This window comes from Pleurodeles waltl, chromosome 6 (genome assembly GCF_031143425.1).
Source record: "Pleurodeles waltl isolate 20211129_DDA chromosome 6, aPleWal1.hap1.20221129, whole genome shotgun sequence".
Classification (NCBI taxonomy): Eukaryota; Metazoa; Chordata; class Amphibia; order Caudata; family Salamandridae; genus Pleurodeles; species Pleurodeles waltl.
Window position 1 is genome coordinate 1,564,465,178 of NC_090445.1, and position 18,101 is coordinate 1,564,483,278.

Here is an 18,101-nt window from a genome sequence, read left to right on the forward strand (position 1 = left end):
CCCTCTAGGAGCAGCATATAAAGGGCAAAAAAGAAAAAAGTGCAAAGTGCTCTGAGTTGATTTGGAGTCACAGGGACAAAGTGGTAAGTCCTTTTTCCAAAAACATGGTTCGGGGAAAGCTACCTTAAAATGAATTAGATTAAGTCTAAAAAGTGTTAAAAAAGAAATTGTTCTAAAACTTGAAAACCAAGTCAAATAGGGTTCAAGGCATGGAACAGTCACAATCCGAGAGTAGGAATCAAAAGATTTCAATTTCAGAGAACTATAAAATCTCAGTTCTGATATATGCTCGGAGTAAGTAGACTTCAAGACAGACCTAGAGTTTGTGGTTAACAGATGGGGATCATCAAACATGTATCTAAGCCCTAGATTCTCAAAAGAGTTTTGCAGAAACATAAGCCAGGGAATCCTATTTGAATTTTCCAATTGTAGACAATAAGAGATACAGTCTCGGACCAAACTTGCCATAGGGTTTGACCAACATCTGATCCAGAGCAATAGGGGAGCCATAAAGACCCTATCCTCGAAAAAGCGCTGACCAAGTTCTTCGTGGCAGGTTATGTTTGCAATACATTTTGGGACCAACAGTAATCTGCGCAGGAATTTATTTTCAACACTCTGAAGAGACGGTATTTTATTATAGCCCCAGACGCCTGCCCCATAAAGAACTGATGCAGTGCATTTAGAATTGTAAAGAGTTTTCATCTGTGCAGGGGGTCTGTGACCTAGTTTATTTGAAAAGCGAAAGATTGCTTCATTATTCCTTATCAACTGTTGGAGCTTAAAATTAATATGTGTCTTCCAGGACAAAGAGGAACTCATGTACATGCCTAGATAACAGAATTCTTTGACCTTGTTAAGAGTGTGCCCTCCCATAGTAAATTGTTTGGACTTTGTGTTACGTGGGCCACAAGTCATAACAAAGGTCTTGGGGTAATTTACTTTCAGATCAAGATTCAACATAAAATTATAAAATACATCCAAAAGTCCCTGTAAACCATTTGCAGTGCGATCGATTAAAACTGCGTCGTCAGCATATAATAAAACTGGAAGTAATCTCTGGCCCATCTTCGGTACGTCCTTAGCATGTTTTATCAGCGAATCATAGAGCCCATTTATGTATATCAGGAAAAGAAAGGGGGCTAAGATACATCCCTGCCTTACACCCCTAGTTGACGGGATGGGGGAGGTTCTTTGCCCATGTGAGCCGGCCTGAACGGAAATCGTTAGGTCTGTGTGTAGGCGTTTAATAAGCTCCAAAAGAGCCGGATCGCAGCCTAAGACTTCCAGAATTTGCCATAACTTTGACCTATTAACCATATCAAAGGCACTGGTTAGATCAATGAAAGCCATATGAATAGACTCTTTTTTGACTATCACATATTTACTAAGTATCAGCTGCAAGTTTAAGAATTGCTCAACTGTGCCAACACCAGGTCTAAAACCAAATTGAATAGGAGATAAAATCTGGGCCTCGGACACCCAATCTTCTAAGCGGGACAGGATCACACTACCTAAAATCTTTGCCGTCGAATCGATAAGGGAAATTGGTCTGTAACAAGAAGGATCTTGTCTGTTTCCTTTTTTGAAGATGGGGACAATAATAGCCGATTTCCATGAGAGGGGAACGTTACTATTTACCACACTATTCAACACATTTGTAACTAACGGACCCCAGAGGTCAATTTCAGATTTAAAAAGATCAGCGGGAACCCCATCGGGGCCAGGAGCCTTTCCCTGCCTTGATCTATCAATAGCATTTTTGACCTCATGGAGATCAAAAATAATATTTGGGGCCTTAGTTTTGGAGTCTAAAATAAAAAGTGCAGAAGGATTTACATGCGAAATCTCATAAGTTCCTGAGCAGAAGACTTTCCTAAAATGAGTTAGCCAGACGTCCTCAGCAATAAGACAGTCATTGGCCAAAGAGTTGTTGTCAGAAAAGTAAGAGTGATTTATCACTTTTCAGAATTTAGAAGTATCCTTCTGCTCGGATGCAGCCAAAAGTTCGTCCCAGGCCCTAGACCTAATTTGTGATTTCCGTTTGTCAAGGGCAGCCTTATAATCGGCTCTAGCTATTTTAACTAGTTGGCGGGAAAGAGGAACTGCTTTAAGTGCGTCTTTAATTTTTTTATGGGCGGATGAGCACGCAGAATCGAACCATCTGTGGGCCACCGGGTGTCTTTTGGTAGGAGTTTTATTGTGACCTTTCATGCGCCCCCTCCGGCACACATACCCTGGATGACTGGTAAGGCTGTCACTATCACCTCCCCTCACTCAGATGTCACCATACCAACTCGTGTTGATAAGAATGGATACTGTTGGTGTTGTAGGGTGTTTGGCTGTTTCACAGTTAGATGTTGTCATTTGTTCTGTCCCTCACCATGGGCCAGCCAAGTTGCTTTGGTTGAAGGATGACCTGGGGTTAATGACTGTGCCCTTGGCTGTTGGATTTTGTGGTGGTTTTCTGGATTTCGTGGCCTGTATCACCTGGGTCCTTTTGTCATCTGTATGTCCCGCTGCAGGACTGTCTTTAAATATTTGTTGGAGCTTGAACAACTTTAATCACTAAGACACAGGTTGAAGATTGGGCATTTGCAGAACCGTTTCTTAAAGTTTTTATTATTTTCTTTCTTTTAAACAATGTATTAAAGAAGAAATGTAACATAACAATATGCTCAAACAATGAGCAAACGCTGCGCAAGTTAAAAAACTAGTAATAAATAAAAAGTTTAACTACTAACTTGACTATTAGGCTGTACATAAATTTTTTATCTAACGCCAACATTATATTTAGTACTAATGACTTATAGCATAGATACTCATTACCGAAATTGCAACTAAGAGTTTTTAAAAAATTAAGCAAGGACGTCAAGATGTCAGGACCGAACAGGATGGAAGGTAATTTCATAATTTCTCAGCCTGTAGCTCACTTTTTTTTATCAGATTCGCTTATCTGTCATATCAGCAATCCAATCATCTATAGAAATCTTCTCTGAAGTTTTCCACTAACAAAGGATGATTCTTTTAGCAATCAGCAAACTTTTAGCTATCCAAAAAATGTAATTATCTGGGATATCAGCAGAAGAAAGTTCATTCAGCAATGCCACAAACGGAGATATCTGGAGGTGCACATTTATAATCAACTTTATCTTGGTAAAAATCTCCTTCAGCCATTCGAGAATTAAATTACATCCAACGTACATATGACAGTAGCTGTTTATTTAATAGCCGAATTTTAAATCGCAGGATTTAAAGATTTTTCTATATCAATTCCTAGGAACAGAATAGGGCCTCCGGCATCTACGTCTTTCACTTGAGGAAGGATGTCTCTAGCGACTGCTCCCTATGAGACTGATGTAAGTTCTCCAAGATACCAACACCCATTCTTCACACAGGAAGCGCCACTCACAGACAGCTACTGCTTTGCAAATGGTTACTAAACTGACAAGGGCAGTTGGCAACATTTCAAGGCTTTGCGAGGAGAGATGACAAAGTACTGAAATATTTGCCGCCTCTATTTGCTTATCATTCACAAGGAATCTCAGTTCAGAAAGGCAGTTTGCAATGTCATAGCCTGAGACTTTTTCGATAACAGGTTTGCCTCGGTGAAATGCCCTCAGTTTATTAGGCCCAATATACTAAGCTTGTGATTCTGAGAAGGAGTCACTTATGGAAAAGTGGCTTTTGCAGAATGTATCGACTCACCTTTTGAACTTTCCCCAGTGAAACAAATCTTCGGTTTCTTTGTAGCAATTTTTCAAAATCTCTGGTTGAGTTCAGACCTGGAAAATGTATTTTACCTGAACTGAAAACACAGATACAATTACAGAACAATTAGAAGGATGTAGGAAAGACCACACTGAATTGAGATCAGGGGATATGTGAAAGTAAACTAGTTTGTTTTCCTCTTTCAGTGCCCCCAGTCGATTTCACAATAGCTTTATACCAAGAGGTCTTAACAGTGCTGGGTACAGTTGTACTCTTTTACATCACAGATACTATCCTTCACAAGAGCCTACACTCTGCACCTACTAATGTCCATCATGGAGATGCTGTAATATTCTGTGTTGCTGACAGAAAGTGGCAGGTGTAGAAAACCACTGTACAACTTAACAGCAACTCTATCAGTTATACTACTCATCACACATTTGCCACACTTTGGGGGTCATTATCACCCTGGCGGTCACTAGATCGCCATGGTCATGGTTGCTGTCGGACCATCGCCAAAGTGGCAGTCCGACTGCGACATTATGACTGTGGCGGAACCGCCACAGTCCAACCGATGACACTGCCAGCCTGCAGCCTGGCGGTCCCAGCAGTTGTAATCCGCCAGGGCAGCACAGCTGGGGATTACGAGTCCCCATGTGCCAGCCTGTCCATGGCAGTAAACACCGCCATGGAAAGGCTGGCGGAATGGGGGACTCGGGGAGGGCCCTACACTGCCCATGCCAAGTGCATGGGTAGTGCAGGGGCCCCATGCACAGCCCCATTGCGCATTCCACTGCCCGAATTGCGGGCAGTGGAATGCGCGACGGGTGCAGCTGCTCTGGCTGCACTGCCACATTGCAGCCGGCTCCATTAGGAGCCGACTGCAATGTTACAGCCCTGTTTCTCTCTGGGCTGGCAGGCGGAAACACTGTTTCCTCCCGCTGGCCCAGCAGAGAAGTCATAATAGGTCCAACAAGGTTCAGGACGCACATGTGGCCTGATGGCGGTATGGCATTGGCGGGCGGCGGAATCTCATAATGAGGGCCTTTGTCACAACCCTGCCTGAGGGTTTCACATGAGATCCAATGTCAAGACATGTGACTGGATTTAGAGTAAAATCTTGAGGAAGGGCCATGGCAGACCTGAAACACGTTTGTTGGTGAGGAGTGTAAAAGCTGTTTATGACTCCTTTAACGATTGGGGTGAGAAACAATTGATGTGTTTTAATTAAGAAGTTTTGTAAATAATGTATGGCTTTTAACTTTTTGAACAGATATTAGAAGCATCAATCCTTGATCACTGCTGCAAAGCTATGATGAACTGGAAAAATAGCTGGTGAAGTTTCAGTGTGAAAGTACAGGTAGTATGTTTTAAAATAGTAATAAAAAAGATTATCACATACAGAAGGCAAATACAGAGTAGCCAGATATCAAAAGGACAAAACATGTGCTTCCAATAAAATCATGCCAACTATGGGCTTAGAAAGTGTCAATGCAAGATACAGCAAACATAAAGTTAAAAAGATAGGACATCTAGTGGGTTTCCATAAATTCAGCTCTGTGAGAAAATCAGCAGCTAACTAACTCTGATTTCTACCATCAATTGATTGAGGATTCTAGATGTTGTAGTTGCATGTAAAGTTGGTTCTGGTCCAGAAAGTGAGGCAGGGAATTTCCATCAATTTCTATTTAAAATGTCAACATTTTATTTAATTTTCATTTTAAACCAATAGGTAAACAGTAAATAATTACTGGTAAACACATATCCCATCATACCTCAAAGGTGACAGTTAGGTAAGTTCATTCATATGATGACATAAAGTTTTGTACCACAAAGTGTGCAAAAGTTGTAAATACCAAAATTCATCTGGGGAGACGGGAGGGTTGCTTATGACTTTGATAAGGATTTCCTTGGAAGAGAACTAGGATTACGGGTAAGCAACCTTTCCTTCTCTTCCACGGGATCCTCTTCAATAGTCATAAGGACTAAATAGAAGAGCAAGCCTATCCAACAATCCTGCGGACGAAATATAAAATAGCAGCTGTAACAATTAACCAGAGATTTCTTAAGGAAGCTTGTCCCATTTGGGTATCGGCTCTTGAATCTGAGTCTAGACAGTAATGTTTAGCAAACATATGTACAGACTTCCAAGTTGCGGCCTTGCATATCTCGGACAAAGGTACATTTCTTAATAGAGCAGCTGTTGCCACTTTATCCCTGGAAGAATGGGCACTAGGCATCACAGCTAAAGGATTAACTGGCTAACTGATATAAAAACACTACACATGAAACAATCCACCAAGAGATTGTTTGCTTGAAGGAAGCTACTGGGCCATAGTTGCCAAACAGGTGATCTGACGACCTGATCTTCTTTGTTTTATGAAGATAACATTCTTTTTACATCAAAAGAATGTAATTCTCTTTCTGCTGGGGTAGTAGGATTTGGAAAGAACATTGGTAGTGAGATAGTTTGGATAATGTGGAAATCAGAGACCACTTTGGGGAGAAAGCTAGGATGATTCCTATGACCACTTTGTTAAAATGTTAGAGTGGAACACTGTATATGGTTCTTTGGCAAACAAAGACTGAATCTCACTTACTCTACGTGCTGATGTTATGGCAACTTGAAAAGCAGTTTTCCAAGTCAGATGTTGCAAAGAAGCTTTGTGTATTGGCTCAAAAGGAGGACCCATGAGTTTAGAAAGATTAAGCTGTCACCGAGGAGAGGGAGACCTAACCGGTGGAAACACCTTTTTTGGACCTTCTAAGAAATCCTTACCTCTGGTATTTTAAAGAAAGATAACTGTGTGGGTGACTTTCTGTAAGCTGTAATCTCTGCAAGGTCCACCTTAATAGAAGAATACTGCAGGCCAGACCTTGCTAAATGGAGGAGGTAGGGTAGAATCACATTCCCTTGACCTAAATTAGGTGAAAATTGTGCTGGACACAACACAGACAGACCCTCTTCCACTTAAAAGCATAGGATCTTCTGGTAGAAGGTCCTTTGGATTCTCTTAGAATACTCATGCATTCCTCCCATAGCCCTAGATGTTCCTATTGGAGGAATTCAGGAGCCATGCTGTCAAGTTCAGGGAGGACAGGCTGAAATGTAGAAACCTGTGACCAAACTTGTTCAGAAGTTCCTGTCTGCACGGCAACCTCTTGTGTGGCCTCTTGGAGGGATAGAGACGGTCCGGAACCACCACTTGAGAGGCCACTCTGGTGCAATGAGGATCATTCTGGCCTTGGATCTGTACAACTTGTTAATCACAGTGGGAATCAGTGGAGTCGGCAGAAACGCGTAGAAAAATTTCCCTGACCAACTCATCAAAAGAGCATTCCTCAGGGTTCCTAGTTGGTAGAACCTCGGTGTATAGTCTTGCAATTTTTTGTTGCTTGCGTCTGCGAACATATCTATTTGTGGATTTCCCCATTTTCATAAGATGTCTTGTATGACATCGTTGTGAAGGATCTAATCGTGATTTTCATGGAAGTGTCAACTGAGGAAGTCTGCTTGAGTGTTCTGGGCCCCAGGCGGTGTATGGCTTGTATTGTTGAGTCCCTGGCTATCAGCCATTTCCAGGTGGCTTGAGCTTCCAGAGATAGAGGGTTGAGAGTGAGTTCCTCCTTGCTTGATTGATAGTACATGGTGGTCGTGTTGTCATTTTGGGCAAGACAAGAGCATTATTTAATTGATGGAAGAAAAGCTTTTAGTGCCAGACGTACAGCTCTCAATTCCAACATGTGGCTGTGATAGTTCTTTTCCTTGTCCGACCACATTCCTTGAATCTGAAGGAGATCCATGTGAGCTACTCATCTCTTTAAAGAAGCGTCTGTAATCAGTGTCTCCGTTGGAGGGTCCTGGTGAAAAGGAACTCCTTGCAACATGTTCTTTTGATGAGGCCACCATGAGAGTGACTGGACTGCCTCCTTCGAGAGATGTAGTTTGTCTTTCCAGTGATCCGAAAACTGGTTTCATTGGTCCTAGAGACATTGTTGGAGAGGTCTCATGTGAAGTCTTGCGTGGGGAAAAATGAAAATGCAAGATGCGAGCCCAGCAATGCAGCTGCCTTCCTTGCAGATGGAGTTGGGATGCTCAGGAGATTGTGACACTTCAGAGTGTCTGAGGATAGTCTCTCCTCCGAAGGATACACTTTTGCGGTTAGTGTGTTCAGTGTTGCACCCAGGTAGTGAAGGCTTTGCACTGGATGTGCTATGGATTTTTGGAAACTGATGCAGAGACTTAGATTTTGTAGCATATCTAAGCAGACTTGAAAATGTTCTCTTGCATGTGATTAGAAGGAACTCTTTGTAAGCCAATAGTCTAAGTATGGGCAGACAAATATCTTCTTTTTTCTTAAGGCTGGTGCAATCACAGCCACACATTTTGAAAATGTTCGAGGGGCAGACTTGAGGCCGGGAGGGCAGTACCTTGTATTGTTAGTGATGCAACCCCACTTTGAAATGTATAAACTTTCTGTGTTTTAAGATGGTTAGGATGTGAAAGTACGCATTCTGAGGATCGATGGAACACATCCAGTTCCCCTTGTGTAGCTGTGGGTAGATTTTGTTTAAAGCCAACATTCTGAATCCCTCCTTGCATATGACTTTGTTTAGTATTCTGAGGTCCAGAATGGGTCTGAGTTCTTGTTTTGGGCATTTTTTCTTTACCAGGAAATAACGGGAGTAGGTTCCCATCCCCCTTTAATGTTGCAGAAGAAAACAAGTTACTTACCTGTAACTACAGTTATCCAGTATTGGTATCTTTCATAAATTCACATGCTTGAATCATCCCCGTCGTCGAAGTGGGAGTCCCACGGTACATAAAATAGCAATAAATAATAAAAAAAAATTTTTTTGCCATAGGCTATAATGGAGCCAGCACTTGCTCACATAGCCTATCCATGTCCTTTTGTGAAAAGACCCAAACCTGCCTGCTGTCCAATCAGGCACCAGCACCCTCTAGAACCTTCTCCAGAGAAGCTCCTTTCCTCAGATTTTCCAGCACGAGAGTGAAAGATTAAAACCTGAGAGGAAATGCGAGCATCAAAGGGGAGGAGGGTGGGTCGCATATGAATTTATGAAAGATACCAATACTGGATAACTGTAGTTACAGGTAAGTAACTTGTTTTCTTATCCAGTATTGGATCTTTCATAAATTCACATGCTTGAATCTGAATAGACAGCAGTATGGTTGATAAACATTGTATCCAGCGTGGGTGGAGGGTGCGAGCATGAAGACCCTCTGTCTGAGATATCAATAATAATAATAATAATAATAATCACAGTAAACTCATACATATCCATAAATAACTACATACACCTTACGTATTCACATGGAAACATAATAGAAACATGGTTATTTGCATCTCCATCCATATGACTATAACTAAGGAAAAGGTCTCACCTTAATGAAAGAGATGTCGTAACACAGCATGCCCTACTAGAGAGTCTGTTCTTTGTGACGACTCCAGACAATAGTGCTGCGTAAGAGAGTGTGTAGTTTTCCATGTCGCAGCCTGGCAATTTTTTTCAAGGGCAATACCTTGAAACAAAGCAGCCGATGTGGAGACTGCTCTTGTGGAGTGGGCTCTCGGACGCCTAGTCAAGGGTTTTCCTGCCTTGGTGTGGCAAAATTGGATTGTTGAAGAAATCCATCGGGCTATAGTGGCCTTGGTTATTCCTGTTCCCTGACGTCCCAGAGAATAAGATACTAGGAGTTGGTCTGATTTTCTGATGTGCTTGGTACTTTGCAGGTAAAATTTTAGGCATCGTTTGATGTCCAAAGAATGGAGAGTTCTCTCTGCTATCGTAGTAGGGTTTGGAAAAAAGGTTCGTAGAATAACGGGTTCATTGAGGTGGAACGAAGATGGAATTTTGGGAATATATTTGGGATTGGTTCGGAGCATAACGAAATCCTCAGAGAAAACTAAAAAGGGTTCTTTAGTAGTGAACGCCTGTATATCACTGACTCTCCTGGTAGAGGTGAGAGCGAGTAAGGTTGACACTTTCCAGGTGATGTACTTGAGTTCAGCCCTATGGATGGGTTCAAAAGGAGCTTTCATGAGTTGGGAGAGAACAATATTAATGTGCCACTCTGGCGGAGGTAAGTGTACCGGAGGAAAGGTGCGGAACAGCCCTTTCATAAATAGTTTGATGACTCTGGTTGAACCAATAGACGGCATGTTAGCCGATCGTCTGTAAGAGGCTATAGCTGCTAGGTGAATCTTGACTGATGCATAGGAAAGACCAGCTTTGGAAAGGGAGAGCAGGTAAGGAAGAATTTGCTCAGGATTAATTTGAAATGGCTGAAAATTGTTCTGAGAACACCAAACACAGAATCTCTTCCATTTTAGTTTGTATGTCTTGTTCGTGCTCTCTGCTCGTACTTTAGATAATATGAGCCTACATTCTTGATCGATGTTCATATCTTGGAACTCTCTGTACTCAGGAGCCAAGCATGCAAGTGCAGTGAAGTTGGGTCGGGATGTAAGATGAGACCCTGATTCTTCGTTAGAAGATTGTGGTTGCAAGGGAGACGGACTGGATTGGCTACTGACCGGAGGAGGAGCTCCGTGTACCAGTACTGCCTCGGCCACTTGGGGGCTATGAGAATGATCTTGCAGCATTCTGTCTTCATTTTCCTGAGGAGCCTGGGAATCAGTGGAATGGGGGGAAAAGCGTATGCAAAGATCCCGGACCATCTTATCAAAAGAGCATTTCCCCACGACCCCGGGAGTGGGTATCGACTGGCGTAAAACTGGCATTTGGCGTTCAGATTGGTGGCGAACAAGTCTAGGATCGGCCGACCCCATCGTTGGAAAATGTCCTCGAGTATGGTCTGGTTGAGTTCCCACTCGTGACAGTTGTCGTCTGTCCTGCTGAGAGAGTCCACTAGAGTATTGTTGACCCCCGCCAGGTGCTCTGCCCTGAGGCGGACGTTGTTCAGTGTGAGCCAGTTCCAGAGAGACTGAGCTTCTCTTGAGAGGGAGAGGGATCTTGTTCCTCCCTGCTTGTTGATGTAGAACATGCTTGTTGTGTTGTCTGTTCTGACTAACACTGATGATCCTGCGATGCGCGGCAGAAAAGCTTTGAGCGTAAGATGAATCGCTTTCAGCTCTAACAGATTTATGTGCATCTCTTTTTGGAGCTTGGACCATCTGCCTTGAATGCGCATGTCCTGTAAGTGGCCTCCCCATCCTTCCAAGGAGGCGTCCGTGGTGATAACGAAATCTGCTATTGGTGCCAGAAAAGTTAGACCGTGGGAGAGGTGGTTGATGTGAGACCACCATTCTAACGCCTGCCGAATCTTTGGTGTGATAGTTATTAAGTCGTCGAAGGATCCTTGTGACTGGGTCCATTGAAATTGTAGTTCTTCTTGCAGCGGCCTCATTTTGAGTCTTGCCAGCGGTACTAGGACTATGGCTGAGGAAATCATGCCCAGAAGCGATTTGAATAGTTGTACTGAAACAAACTTTCTTGCGGAGATTGTAACAGCCAATTGGGTCAGTTTCTGCTGCCTTGCTAGGGTAAGATATGCCTTGTTTTGGATAGTGTCTAATTCTGCTCCCAGGAAAACTCTCCTGCGTGCGGGAAACATGACTGACTTCTGTAGGTTCACTGTTAGACCCAAACTGTTGAATAGTTTTAGACAGGCGTCTGTGGCTTTTGAGGCTAGTAGAGATGACGGAGCTTTTATGAGCCAGTCGTCCAGGTAAGGGAACACCTGGAAACCCTTGCTTCTGAGGGAGGCTGCGACTGGGGCAAGGCATTTCGTGAAGATTCTCGGAGCTGATCTGAGGACAAATGGTAGGACTCTGAATTGATAATGGGTACCGGCTACTGTAAAACGGAGATATTTGCGATGTTTTTGGTGTATTGGAACGTGGAAGTAGGCGTCCTGGAGATCTAAAGTTGTCATAAAATCTCCAGGATTCAAGAGGTGCAAGATATCTGACAGTGTGATCATCCTGAAGGATTGTTTCCGAAGGAACTTGTTGAGTTTCCTGAGGTCTAGTATAGGACGCCACATTCCTGACTTCTTCCTTGTGAGGAAAAACCGGGAGTAGAATCCGAGACCCCGTTGTTGCAGAGGAACTGTCTCTATAGCCCCTTTGGCCAGAAGGCTGAAGACTTCCGCTTGAAGCAGACGAAGGTGGAGAGAGCTGCCTGATGTTGGTGGGTGAAGCAGTGGCTTTTGTGTGAATTCCAGGGTATGACCTCTTGTCACTATATCCAGCACCCATTTGTCTGATGTTATATTCTTCCACTCTTGGATGAAGTTGGAAATGTTTGCTCCTATTTGCTGATGTTGCGGGCATTGGGGGAGCATAGCCGGTGCCTGTAGAAGATCATTGTTTTCTGGGTTGATCTCTGGATTGCGAACCCTGTCTTCGTTTACCTCCTTGTCTGGTATAGGAGGCAGTCGATGATTGCCTATACTGCTGGTGGTATGAAGGCCTGTACTGGGATTGCTGGTATTGTCTATGGAAGGAACCTCGAAATGAGGTGAAACCTCTCCCTCTAGCCCCTCAAAAGGGCTGCTTCCGGTACTGCAGGGTACCCAGGGACTTGGCAGTGTCTGTGTCCGTCTTAATGGCTTGAAGTGCGTCATCCACATGTTTGCCAAACAAAGATTCCCCATCGTAAGTCTAGAATTCGGGACTGCACTTCTGGTCTAAAAGATGTGGCCTTAAGCCAACCTTGTCGTCGTAAGACAGCGGCACCCGCTAGTTGGCGGAAACCAGTAGAGGCTATGCCCAGAGCGCAGTCAATAATCTCTTCCGACGCACGCTCCCCTTCCTGTAGGATCTTTCGTACCTCTTCTTGCTTATTTTCCGGGATCAGGTCCAGGAAAGGTTGCATGTCAGACCACATTTGGCGGTCATATCGGCCTAAAATTGCTAATGAATTTGCTGCCCTGACGGTGATTGCAGACATGGAGGAGAATCTCTTGCCTATATTATCCAGTCTGCGACCTTCCTTGTCTGGAGGAGTGGAGATAGGCGTTGATGGATTTTTGGAGCGTCTTTGAGCAGCCTGTGAGATGACCGAGTCAGGCTTTGGATGGCCAGTAAGGCATGCCGGAGAATCTTGGGTTGCCTTGTATTTTTTATCCAGTTTTTGTGGAACTGGAGGAACCGTAGCCGGATTCCGCATAATTTTTGTGCCCTCACTCCATATGTAATCAATAATCGGAATGGACCGTACCGACTTCCGTGACTGCTCCTTGAAATCATGTAGGAAACATTCCGATTGGGAGACAGATGTTGGGAGGTGGAAACGTACTGCGGCTCTGTCCATAAGATTATGGAAACCACCTATGTCCTCGGGCGGAGAATCAGAGGGGCGAGGAGGTGGTGGAGAAGGAGTGGGAGCCAAGTAATCATCCCATTCCTCTGTAGGATGTTGTGGAGTGGAAATTTCTCCTTCTTCTTGTTCTTCTTCTTCCCCTGAAGTGGAACCTTCATCTCTGGGAGGTGCAGCTAACACCGAGTGTGATGTTGATCTTGGGGTAGCTGGAGGAGGAGGAGCATTAACTGGTGTCACCGTAGAGACCGGCGCCGGTGGTTGATCTTCCGCTGGGAACCTTCTCCTATAATCCTGAAGCATGGATTGTAAATCCTGGATTAAGGAGGAAGGCATTTGCACGGTATCTCTGTGTTGTGGCTCTCGTGTTTCGTAGTATTGCTCCTGATGAGAGTAGTATGGTTGATACTGTTCATACTCATCCTCTTCATCGTCATCTTGGTATTTGACATGGAGCTGCGAGAGGCCATGCGCATCTCCGAAAGGACCTTCGTACGATTCCTCCCAGTCAAGAAGATGACTGGGTAGTAAAGCCGACACCTTGTTTGGAGATGTGTCGGTTGGATAAATGTCCTGTGCAGGTAGATTTCTGATGCTGATCATGGCTCGGAGATCTGGAGACCTGGAAGAGGTAGGAGTGGCCTCAACCTGTCTACTAGGCACCACTGCTGTCGATGGCGTGAAAGTTGATGCAGCCGTGGTTTGTACAGATTTTTTCGACGACGGTGGTCTCGCCGACGGTGGCGTCGCCGACGATGGTTTCGCCGACGATGGTCTCGTCGACTGTAGTGTCGTTGACGGTAGTGTAGTCGAAAGTAATGTCGTCGACGGTAGTTTCTTTGACTGTGTCCCCGTCGATGGCGAAAGCGCCGATGAGAATGGCGTCGCTGAAGTTATAGTCGACTGGGCAGTCGTCGACTGTGCCGATGGAGTCTTGAGAGAGGGGATAGGATCCCTTACCGTCGATATTAAAGTCGTCGACGCTGACGACGGTCTCGTCGACGATGAAGTGGAGACAGTAGATGTAGGTACCATCGTCGTCGTCACAGTCGTCGATGGTGTTGTCGTCGTCGATTTAATTTTTAGAGTCATTTTTCCAGAAGTGGAAGGCTCTGAAGAAGGAGATAGATGGTAGGACTCCTTCTTTTGAAGAGGAGAGGAAGGCTCAGAGGAGACTGAAGTCTGTAAGCCCTTACCATGATGAGATTTCTGCCTCTTCCTGGATTTTTCTATGTGGTCTAGGTCCTCAGATCTGGACCTTTTATGTGGCCTCTCTGACCCACTCTCCTCACCTGAAGTACAGGATTTGGCCTGTAACCATGTCAGGAGCCTGCCCTCCCGGTCTCTGAGGGTCTTTGTGGAGAAGGTGCGACATATTTTGCAGTCCTTAACCTGATGTTGTGGGTAGAGACAGTACAAACAGTCTTTATGTGGGTCATCCACATGGAGCCTTTTCTTCCCACAGGTTTTGCAAGGGCGGAAAAGGCCTTTTCTAGAAGAATCTGACATATTTCCTGAAGTAGAAGAAAAAACTGAGCCGAGCTCAGGGAGACTCCCTTCACACGACTTACGGTAGAAAATCTGAGGAAAGGAGCTTCTCTGGAGAAGGTTCTAGAGGGTGCTGGTGCCTGATTGGACAGCAGGCAGGTTTGGGTCTTTTCACAAAAGGACATGGATAGGCTATGTGAGCAAGTGCTGGCTCCATTATAGCCTATGGCAAAAAAAATGTATTTTATTATTTATTGCTATTTTATGTACCGTGGGACTCCCACTTCGACGACGGGGATGATTCAAGCATGTGAATTTATGAAAGATCCAATACTGGATAACCTCCTTTATGGCTTCTTTCTGTAGCACAATATTGACTTCTTTTTCGTAGAGGGCTTGATTATGGTAACATTGCTTTGTTGGTGGAACAGCAGGAGGAGGGATATGAACCAAAGTGAGCACTCATTCTGCACACTATTTAAAACCCACTTGTCTTTTGTAATGAGATGCCACTCATCCATGAACTTTATAATACTTCCCCCACCGAGCGAGAAACAGAAATGAGGGAAGCATGAACTCATTGTTTTGTTGGTGGCTTGCTAGAGGATGTTGTAGGCTGCTGAGATCTTCTGCCTCTAGAGGGTCACTTGGGATGATAATGCGACCGTGCCTGCTTTTGTTGGTGCTGAGTCTAGAGAGGGGTTTAAATCTTCTGTTGAAAATAGCACTTGTCCTAAGGATGAAATCTTCTGTGATATTCTTGCCTTTTCTCTAGCCTGACAGCCTTGAGAGTATCCAACTCTGCCTTCATTTCAGACATTTCTTAATCAGCATGTGTTCCGAAAAGCAAGTTGCCTGTGAATGGAAGATTCAAGATTCTATATTCAGCTGCCGGCTTCAAGCCTGTAAGGCGTAACCAAGAGGAACGTCAAGCACAGATACCATAGGAGTAATAATGAGCAGCAAGGTCTGAAGCGTCCGCAGCAGCACTTAATATTTGGTTACAAACAGATCCTTCGTCATTGATTATTTCCATAAAATCTTAGCGATCTTCCTTTGGAAGTTTCTCAGCAAATCTGTTTAAGGAATCCACAAGGATTCCTCATATCATCCTAACAAGGCAGACACACTTGCTACTTTCATGTAAGAGGTGGATTTTCCACACATCTTCTTTCCTAATTAGTCCACCTGCTTGCTCTCTTTATCAGGAGGAACTGAAGAGGAAGAGGCAACTGAATGCATCTTCCGGGTGCCTCTACAATCACTGAATCAGGTGGAGGATCAGCTCTCAGGAACAAAGGGTCTTGATGTGGAGCTTTATATTTTTTCAAAATGCGTGAGGGAGCACCCCTCAGAGAAGCAGGCATCAGGAATGTCTGCATCACTGGTTCCAATAGCCCTTTAACAGGGGCAGTAAAGGTCTTGACACTGATCTATGGTAGAGAGTTTCGAATATGACTGAAGAGGAGGTCATAGGAGTAGAGACATCTATATTCAACTTTGACACTCTTCTCATCAAGACTTCATTGAAGGATTAATATCATCTTCAGGAGATACTCTCACTGGTGGTTTATCGGAAAGTGTAAGTGAGTAGTCTGAGTGAAGATCTGGAGGTGGTAGACTGAGAAGGTGATCTACGATGCCTATGTAGTGATCTGGAATGATGAGCTCTCCTGGACTGTGAAGTAGATCTTGTTCTTGCATAATATGATCTAGACCTTCAAGTCAGCGGGCTCCTAGACCCGGTGGAGATGTTGGGGTAGGAGTGTGTCTCTCCAGAAGAACCAAAGGGCTCCCTGGATAAAACCTAGGAGATGGTGTTCTCTTTGCAGATGGTGTATGCGGCGTCACTCTAAGTGGAGAATACGTCCGCAAGTATTCAGAGTCCGAGGAGTGGGGTACAGGTCTCTTCTGTAGAGATTGCAGCCAACATGGGGAAATATTCAGCGGAGTGAAAGGAGGAGGCCTTGATGGAGCAAAAGGCCGGGTCTCTTCTGCAGTAGCTGCAGCCTGCACTTCTGATGATATTGAGAGGCCCTTTGACGTTGTCGGTACCTGTTGAGGTGTTCTCGAAGTCAATAGTGTGTCTTCCAAAGTCTTCGACATCAACAGCTGGGACTTTGACATCGACAGAGGCCGCCTTAGTGAAGCATGTGTCGATGTTGTTGCATGTCTTTTTACAGACGTCAATGGTATGGATGGTGAACGTTTTATCAACGTCAATGTTCGGTGTCACTTTGATGGCGAGGTATGTCTTGACGTCAAGTGGAGAGTATGCAGTGAAGCCACTCTTGACGTCGACTTTTACACTGATGGCAAGCAAACCAGGATTTTTTCTGCTTGCGACGTCATACCTCTCGATGTTAGCCGGGAACGACGTCTGTGGTATCTTTACATGGATCTTCCTCTGTGTGAAGGCTTTGTGTGAGAGGAGGGCTATTTGGGAACAGGGTGATGATCCCCAAGGCCTCTTGTAGATCCAGCAGTTCCTCTCTCATACAGACCATGCAGTCTATTTTTCCCTGTCCTTCAGTATTCTATTGGAAAGCTTCAGGAAGTGAGGGCAGGAGCCTGGACGACAGGACTATGGTAGACACACAATGCAGACCGATTGTGGGTGTGTTTGAGCCTTCTTTTTTCCACAGGAGGAGTACTTCACAAACAGTGAAGGTATGTTTGACAGAAAAAAGACGAAATTACTGTCAGGAAAAAAGCTATTTGTACACTAGGTACGTAGATATTTCAAAATATAGCAAAATCTGACTGGTTTTAAAGAGTTTTTCTGACATAAATGTCAAAAAGCAGAGAGCTCAGTGCTCCAGGATCCTAACAGTAGGAACTGGAAAAAAGAACTGAACTAACAGTCACCCATGAGGCATGATGGGATACATGTGGTCCTGGAGGGTCTCAAATGCATTGTGCCAGTTTTTCACTCATGTTTTACATGGCAGCCTATTGGCTAAAAATGGCTCATATTTCCTTTCAAATAAAGATTGCAAAACAGGTCTGTGCACTCATTCCTGTGTTTAACAGTAATTACTTACTGATTACCTACTGATTTGAACTAAAAATTCAATGCAATTTGGTCACTGTTATACCTTTATTATAGGCTGCATATATATATATATAAAACAAATACTTGTATATAGCATTTAATATGTGCTCTAGGGGCCCCGCAGGCGGGCGGCGCTGTTCAGGGCTTATGACTATTGATCAGGTTTCCCTGGAAGAGAAGGACTTTTACCCTAAGAGGATTTCCTACTGACTCTCCCATACTGTCCTAGACATCTCCTGATGGAAGGAGCATTTCGTCAAAATGTGGGAATCCTATAGGTAAACCACAGGGCAGACTGCTGCAATTTTTTTAATTGCCACATGGAGGATATTTTAAAAACTGTTAAGGCATTATGGCTGTGAAGGGTGCCGCAGGAAGGACACTTTAAAAACAGTTACAGCATTATGGGTGTGAAGAACAAGATAAAACATCCCCCTCAAAAGCTACTGGAAATGGGGGAAAATGTTGAATGAAGCCAGGGACAGTCAACATCTGAGAAAATTAAAATATATTTAAGTTAAAAATAGACAAAGAACAG

At 44.1% G+C, this 18,101-nt stretch overlaps 1 protein-coding gene across 1 annotated transcript in view; it reads right to left on the bottom strand.

The window, feature by feature from the left end:
• C6H9orf43 (chromosome 6 C9orf43 homolog) overlaps nucleotides 1–18,101 on the bottom strand; it is a 175,917-nt gene that overhangs the window by 105,364 nt on the left and 52,452 nt on the right. Inside the window, exon 5 of the mRNA XM_069241269.1 lies at nucleotides 3,709–3,808. Coding sequence (XP_069097370.1) covers nucleotides 3,709–3,808 — 100 coding nt within the window. The remainder of the gene's footprint in view (nucleotides 1–3,708; nucleotides 3,809–18,101) is intronic.